Here is an 8,908-nt window from a genome sequence, read left to right as displayed (position 1 = left end):
GGAAGGGAAGGAAGGGAAGGAAGGGAAGGAAGGGAAGGAAGGGAAGGGAAAAGGAAAACTGGTGGAATTTCTAGATTTAAGTACACCTTACAGGAATGGCCTGAACAATTTCATCTTCAGGAAATGGACCATCACCAGCTAACACTGCAGACAACAGAGCCTTTCTGATGCAGTCCATACGAGTGCTTCAGGAAAAGCAGAGCTGAACTTGAGTTTCAGTATGCACAAGTATGGGGCCAAGAGAATAGCCAGGGTACAGTGGGCGAGGCTGTGAATTTGCTCTCTAGCACGAGGCAGGCCAGGGATGGGGTTAAATATGTATGAGCAGAAACAGCTCTGGTGGCTAAATAGGGCCTCATGAGCTTTTTAAAAAGAATACATTTTAAAAAGAAAGACTCCTTTGGCTTTTAGAAACCCAGAATCCTGGCCATGAGAATGGACAGGACTGAAGTGTAACATAAATGAAGCTGTTTAAATGCATCAGCCACACAGCTTTTGCTTCTGGGGGCTGGTTAAGAAGCCATCCAGCTGGAGTTACCCATCATGCAAAGCAATGTGTCCTCGGCAGGAGTCATACTGCCTCAGGGTCCTACTCCCAGAATCGCAAAGAGCTGACTGTGTCTCAGACCTGTTAGGAAAGAGTGGGGAGAGAGGTCACTGAGGGTAGCATTTCTGGAGAACACTAAATGACCTGGCGTCTTAGTAAGGAGAAGGTACAGAAGGGACAGAGTGCCAGGAAGCTGCAGTGACCAGAGATTCTATTAGCATGACTGGCATAAGTCTGCCTCTGATGCGCAGATAAAGCTTTTTGCTTCTCTTTCTAGGTATAGAAGAAGAAAAAGAGAAGCCTAAGCTGGAATGAGATCCAAGTCTGAGATGAGAAGCAGGGAGGAGCTGCCCTGGAAGTCTTTGGACCCTGAGCACCATTAGTTTGGAGACAGAACTTCAAAGGAGAGCAGAGAGCATTGCATCAACCCTGGCTCCCTGACCCTGAGAGAGGACAACTTTTATATACAGATACCTGCAAAATAGGATATGTTGCCTTTGAAAAGAACTCACCCTCGTTATTGTAAATACTCTATCCAAGTTCATTATTGATGACATTTTCCCTCCTTTCTAGTTTTAAAATTAAAGTTGGTCATTGAATTTTCATTTCTCCAATAATAACTCCACTTTATCAAGAAAAAATCAAGTATATTTCTTGTTGAGGAATATGATAAAATTGGAGGGTCAGATGTGGGTGGAGGCATTCATAGTTGGTCTTAAAGGAGGCTGGAGTCATGACACTAGTATACGATGTAGACCCAGGAGGATTCGGTGTCAGTGGTTCCTGGGGTGATAGTATCAGGCTTGCTTCAGATGAGCAGTGTAGTAATAGTATCTGTTTAGTCAAAACTCTGAGTGTGCTTGGATCCCTCTGTTTGATCTGTCAAACTCTTCCCACGTGCAATCGTGACTGTTAATAAAAACCAACCAATCCACACCTGCTGTCTGCACTGTTCATCTCAAAGTCTTGACAGACAGGCTGAAGTATCTGTCCTTACTTTGCTTCTGTTGAAGCAAACCTGCTGAACTCGGGTTGACCTCACCTCATTCATTCCTGTTCTCTTCTTATTTCAAAAACTGTATGTTTTCCTAATTCCAGCAGAAACACGTTAAAATCTAACTTATGAAATCTCGACCATAATTATTTGAAAGGTATAAAACATTGTACCAAGTGTAAAATATTACTTAGTATAAATATTGGCTATGTATGCTATTGTAAGATAGATCAACATGTAGTATAAAACCATTTATTCTAAAAATGGCTTAATTGTGACAACTTAGGAAGTGCCAGGAATCCCTCCACAAGAACATGCATCCTTTTTAAACTGCATCCACTTCATAGAGGAACCTGATTAAACCCATTGACTAACTGGAAAGGACTCACAACTCTCTAAAGAGAAAATATTGTATATATACATATATATATACCCAATTTCAAACACCACTTTATTTAAAATTTTCAAACCGAAAAAGAAAACTTTAATTACTATGCTTACAAGAAAAAATCTAACAAGTAGCATAAAATATTTTGGAAGAACTCTAAACATATCAATATCAATAACCATAAAAGAGTTTAGTGTATGGACTGAAAGAAATCAAATTTCAGAACAGCTCTCCAAGGAAAACACAACTAAGTGCTGTAAATCACACAAAGAGAGGCCCAGAACAACTTCATCCTGCAATTCTGCAAAGTGGTTGTCTCAAGGACAGCTGAACGAAGTGGAAACAAAACAAGGATTTCTGCAAATCAGACCCACTGACTTGATGGTAGATTCACTCCTTTATAAGCCCCACCTCTAGAAATACGGTGGGCAGAAATGTGGATGATCAGAGAAGAATCACCATATTGGTTCACTACCTCGTGGAGCCAGAACTGGTAAGTAGGAAAGATCCAGAAAGCTACTGAAACAGAAAAGCAAAGCAGTGCCCTCCCCTTGGGGATAGCTCCTATAAATCAATAGTGCCAAGGACAGGAGGATCCTGAGTTGGTGGTCACCATCACAACTCATTCGAAGAAAGAAAACTCAAAGTGCAGCTTGGGTTGCATTCCCTAAAATCTGTATGTTGAAACCTTGATGTCTCGAAAGTCAGATTGTGACTCCTTAAAAAGTGATTATGTTAAAATGAGGCCACAGGGAGGCCCCTAACTTACCTTTTTTAATAAGTAGAAATTTGGACATGTCAGAGATTTGCACAGGCAAAAACCATAGAAGGTCTAACGGCAAGCCATGAAAAGAATTTCAACCGGCTGATACTCTGAGATTTGGACTTCCAGCCTTCAGAACTGAGAAAAGCTAAATTGTTAAAGCCACCACTCTGTATTTTCTTATGCAACTCCTAGTAAACTAATTCTGCCGATGTATGCAATACAGATTGAGAAGAGGAAGAGGAGAAGGGAGATGAAAGAGGAAAAGGAGGAGGACATTATAAACTTACTTAGATGATGTCTCCATTTAACAGGAGTTATTCCCAAAGATTAGTTTTCCAGGGTAAACCAATACAAACACTGGTATGTGATATGAGGCTATTAATTTTTTCATTATGCAATGTCAACAGTAGTTTTAAGGTGATTGCATCAAGCTTTGATTACACTACTGATGTCACACTCCTTGAAGAATATTGCAAGTACCCTAGCTACCTCAGCAAACCATGGGTATGCAAATGGATAATAGACAAATTTCCCCTTCAAAATTAAAGAGAAAATCAGGCCATTCATGTTACAAAGCATCTAGGCCTCTAGTCGCTGAATTACATATGCTAGTATAAACCTTTTAAAGTGAAACCAATGGTTTATTGTACAGGTGTTATCCCTAGAAGAGGGGCATATTGATTGGTGTATATTGGAGTCTTGCCTGCTAACACAATTAGAGAAAGTTTAAGTGCTTGTAAACTAAAATGCAAAGAGTAGTAGCTATGATTTTCTGATTATATGACTTTAAAAACATACACAAAATCTGGTCCAGTTATTGTAGCAGAATTTTCCCCCCAATTAATTTAAATATTAATACAACAAGAAGCCATGTGATTAGGCAGTGTAAACGGAAGGCGGGCAGAGATCTTTAGAGACAGGAGAGAGAGGACAGAGGGAAAAGGAAGGAAGATGGAGGAAGAGAAAGGTGATCCAGATTCCACATGGGCCTCTGGTATCTTGAAGAGCAACTTGACAACTGGTGGCTATAGCCACTGGAAGGCTGCTGCGTGTCCACTGACTGCTGCTGGCTATGAACTATGATCTACTGAAGCTATGATGTTTTTCATGTGTTTGCTGAGCTCCAATTCATCCTAGTTGCTTGTCCTTTTGTAAAATGTGTGTAGCTGTGTCCCCTGCATGTATATCTATACATGATGCAGGGACAGAAGGTGTCAGATCCCCTACACGCTATATTCCCTATAAGTTATAAAGTTATAATCTGCTACAAGCAGCTATAAGCTTCTATGTGGGTGCTAGGAATAAAAGCCAGGAACTTCTGGAAGAATAGCCAGTGATCCTAACCATAAATCCATCTCTTCATCCCCACATGACCTTTTAAAAATTGGAATATTTATTTTATAATTCTTTTACCCACCCATGATATAATTAGACAAATTTTTCTGATGTTTATTTGTACTTAGATTTACATTAACTTTTAGCTTACATATGAAATAATGCTAGATCCCATTGCTGAACTCAATACACACAGTTCACGGAACATTGAGAAGCTGAGCTGGTGCCTACACAGAGCCTTCATCCCTACTTTCTAACATCTTTGGTACAGCTGAGTACTCTGCTCCCTACAAGAGGAAAGCCATAAACACCAATGCAGCTTCAAATCCTTTGGTCAAGAATGGTGTTCTGCCTGCAAGATATGCCAGGGAAATGAAGGCACCAAGCTGGTGAGAGTAGCCAACTCTCTGAATTGGCTGAAGGCCCACTCCACAAGATGGAACCCATGCCCAACTTGGTGACCAAGAACCCGAGACTAGATAGCCCAGGGTTCTAGAGTAAAATCAAATACTACTGGTCTAAAACCAAAAACGAAACAGAGCAATCAAGTGACTCATAAGGGCATTCTTCTACACTCATAGATCAGTGCCTTGCTCAGCCATCATCAGAGAAGCCCCCTCTGCAGCAGATGGGAACAAATGTAGAGAGACTTGCAGTCAGAGAGTATGCACAGCAGGTGAGACTTTAGAGCATTCAGCCCTAAACAGGATGTCTCCATCAAATCCCTCCCCTCAATGCTCAGGGAACCCTGCTGAAGAGGAGTGTCCTTTGTGTGTATGTTATGGTTTCCAATTTAGGGTTTTTTAATGGGATTCCAGTGGATGAGAACAAGTGGATGTCTGTCTGTCTCTTGTGCCTTTTCTTGGGTTCTTTTCCTTCTGTTTGTTTTGTCCAATTCTGATGTGTTATTTTTTCGTTTTATCTTATTGTATCTTATTTTATTATCATCCCTTAGAAGCCTCTTTGTTTTGTAATAAGAGACTGAAATGGGGTGGATCCAGATGGGAGGGAAAATGAAAAAGATCCATTATGTTAGAAAAAAATGTATTTCAATAAAAGAAGATAATAAAAATTAAAAATGAAAGAAATTTAAGATAACTTTAAAAAGGCATTAAAACATTAAATTAACATGATATTTAACAGTTCTATACATATAAGATGTAATAGCAAATACAAGGACCCACTTGCAATTGTAATAACTTTAAAATGAAAATTATGAAACAAATGGTGCAAAATAGGATTCTAACAAATGGAAATATGTGAGAAATCAAAAACATGCCAGGCTTCCAGTTGCTTTATAAATTCAGCATGAACTCAATAAAAGTATGAACCATGTTATTTGTTTATTAGTAAAATGTGTGCATTAATACTCAGAAATGCAATTAGGAGCACCGACTGCTCTACCAGAGCACCCACAAGGCGGGCGGCTCTCAAGAGTCTGAACCTTCAGTACCAGGGGATGTGTCAACCCTTCTGACTTCTGTGGGCACCGTATGCACACCATGAACTGGCACACAAGCAAGAACACATCTATACACATGAAATAAAAATAAAGATTAAAAAATACAAATTTACAAGATAAGCCAACTTCCGAGGAGGAAAATCAGCAGTGAAGTAAGAGAAGATTAACCCAACCCAATTGTAAGAACATGATAACAAGGCAGGGTGGACTGCCTATAACTATACCCGATAACATGGGAGGTGAGATGGAAGTATTGATAATAAAAAACAAATACATAAATAAACTTGAAATACAACAGAAGCCGCACCTCGAAACAATGAGGGAAACCCCNATTATTTGGCACGGATCATCAGCACAACTGGAAAGCCATCTGGGCAAAACTAAGTTTAATCCACAAATATTTTATCCTGACAAATTTTGACTCAGTCAAAACCATAACGCTTAAGAAAATGTAGGCGAACAAACTTCATAATTTTTCAGAAGTGGCAAAGCCCTCCTTAATTGGAACTGAAAATACAATACTTGTAAAATAAGATGACCAGTTCTCCTGCGTAACAGTTACAAACAAAACAAAACAAACAAACAAACAGATCAAAACAAAACCTCCCAATGTTGCGCCCAGCCTTTGTCAGAGACGTTTCTTTACTGCATGGGGTGGTGGTTAAGACAGAAACACGTAAGCAGCCAAGGAGCTGAGAATAAGTGTAGGCAGAAAACTCAGTCTCAAATAGGAAAACTTGCTATGTATTTTGCTCAGCAAAAATCATTTTCCGATTTGGTGCCTAAACTGACACCTGTAACACCAGAGCCCTGTGAACTTAAGTATAGCCAACTTACAGCGGGACGCTCGTATTTATGCATCGTGGCTGTGCTGAAATACAGCATATCTTTAGACTAAGATATGGTTTGTTTTATCCTGTTTATCTCTTAGTGGGTTATTTCAGCTTTCAGAACTTTAAGCCCCTGAAACTTAAGGACACGTTTTGTGGGATGCACAGCCTGTCTCAGCAGGTGCCAAGGATGCACCCAGACACGCCCACTGAGCAGGTGCTGCTGTAGCAGGTGCAGCGCAGGCGCCCTCTATCTCACCACGTCTAAACTTTCCCAGAAGCAAAGTCAGCACTAAGGACGACTCCACCCACTGTGCTGTGAGGGCTGAGAAAGAACAGCCATCCACTTTTATACCTTTGTGTGTAAAGACTAACCAAGCAGCTGCAGTTCAGAGAAGAAAGGGCTTCTAGCTCCTCTCCTGGAAAATGAAATTTAATTATTGATGAATGAGAATTAATTTAACAAGAAATTGTACCAAAGATGTAGAATGAAAAGATTTCCAAATTGTACCTCTGACTTAACATGCCCCTTAAACAAAACACGGTATAAAATACTAGATGCACGAAACCAACTCTACAATAAAGTTAATTTTCAACAGCCAGATATCCTTTCCTTAAGATCTAAATATAATGAAAACATATACAGAATTTTAGAAGAGTCCATTTCTTCAAGATGTCATTTGTTTTCCCTTCCAGATACAACCATGTGTCCTTCAGTGGACGGCATGGTTTCTAAAGAAAAAATGTTTCTTTCAGCAACTTAGTCACTGTGTATCCATCAAAGTATACCCTTGCCCAACTTAGTCACTGTGTATCCATCAAAGTATACCCTTGCCCAAAGTTACATGAAGACTTCCATCATGAGACATGGAATCAGGATCAATCAAGTTATACCAGAAATGAGAGGTGCCCACAGCGGCTGAAGACCTCACGTGGCGGACTGTTTTCTAGGAAAGCTTGTTTGTAAGCAGAAAATGCAGACTCTACAATAATCATTTACAGCACTGTATACTAAATACATACACTAGTAGTGGTCACTTATTATCCATATCAAGTGTCATGGGCTGTACATAACTGGATGAGATACATCATTATACAACTGACAGGTTGTTTACACCAGCATCATCACAGATGTGAAGATCATACTATGACGTTACCTCATCTATGATGTCACCAGACAATAGGAATTGATTCCTTGATGGTAGTCTCATAGGACCACCTTGTTATATGTGCTTCTCCACTGGGTGGCCAAAACACCTACATAGCACAAGACTGTAATTTCCAAATAATAAACTTTGAAAAGCTCAATAGCAGAAAAACAGCTAATTTCAGGGTGGAGGGTCCTGAAAAAGACAGGTATCCTAGATGTTTGTACTGTTATAGTGTATTATAGACATGCAGTCATTAAAAAGGTATGGTGTGGTTACATAATGGAGAGAAAAATCAATAAAATTAGAGAATAAGTGCAGACACCGGGCTTTAAAAATTAATAAGGCTATAATAAAATAGTCGAGTTGTGCAGTAACAAGTAAACTAAACTATTATAAAAAGAAAAAGAGAGACTTACCATTAAACCACACATAGATATACACATGCTTCAAAAATTACTGAATATAAAAAAGATGGTACATAATAATAAAGAATAGTAGAAACGTCAGGAAAGATACTCACTATCTGCTGCTATAATAGATCTCATATGTTAATATGTATATAAGGAACTTGACTATACAGGTCTAGTGGTGACATACTTGGAAAGAAACCGTCTAAGATCTACCTGTTCAAGACCATAAGATCACCATTTTCTTACATAAGAAACCTGGAGGAGGGTTTTGGGTGGAATTTCTGGTAAATTCACCTTCGGGTCTTTCTGTATGGAGCCCAGAGCTGTTTCAGTAAAATTATAGGGCTAGAATTTAGATTCTAGATGATTGAAGAGTTAGTGGTTTTCCAGAATGGTAAAGAAGGTGAGGTAACCATTACACAACACCATTTCTTGGACAGAAGTGATTTCTGTAAGGTGATTTCTAGAAGTCCAGTGTGAACATCCTCACTCAGTAATTCGTCTTGGCTAACCATGGGAGAAAGCGACTCTGTCCCACTGTTACAGGAAAGAAGAAAGACAGGAGTTTGTAAATGAGTTCACAGGTCAACGGATAAGCTTTCTAGTCTATGGTTCAGATGGTTGGAATTTCCTCCTTAAAGAATTGTCTGAAGAGGGATAAGACAGATGATGGGGTCCAAGTTTGTCATATAGCCTAAAAACTGCAGCATAGGCTGCAGAAACAGAAGGCTTTCAGAGCTGAAGTCAGGAGGGCTCAAAGCCCAGGACAAGACAATTTTTAATTGACCTCCAAGAGAACTCAATGGAACAGGCAAGAAAAATGTTAAAGGAGAAATAACAGGGAGAGAAGTTTAATAGGGATGGGAGTATAGGGCATAGGAGTGGATGAAGAAAACAACTAACACAGAGTTGTTTGAAAAGGGCATTTGAAAGCCTACTATTTCATAATTTCCTATACATACATGCATACGTACATACATACATGAGAATGAAGAAACTACAGACATACCGAAAGGGGCTTTGGT

General features: G+C 39.4%; 1 protein-coding gene across 2 annotated transcripts in view; it reads left to right on the top strand.

The window, feature by feature from the left end:
• The window catches only part of Aig1 (androgen induced 1), a 221,865-nt gene extending 220,382 nt beyond the window's left edge, over window positions 1-1,483 (top strand). For both annotated transcript variants that reach the window (XM_021174292.1, XM_029482396.1), the window contains one exon: window positions 825-1,483. In XM_021174292.1, coding sequence (XP_021029951.1) covers window positions 825-862 — 38 coding nt within the window. In that variant the 3' untranslated portion in view covers window positions 863-1,483. The remainder of the gene's footprint in view (window positions 1-824) is intronic.
• The last annotated feature ends 7,425 nt before the right edge of the window (window positions 1,484-8,908 follow it).

This window comes from Mus caroli, chromosome 10, assembly GCF_900094665.2.
Source record: "Mus caroli chromosome 10, CAROLI_EIJ_v1.1, whole genome shotgun sequence".
NCBI lineage: Eukaryota > Metazoa > Chordata > Mammalia > Rodentia > Muridae > Mus > Mus caroli.
This window is presented reverse-complemented; position numbering and strand designations above follow the sequence as displayed.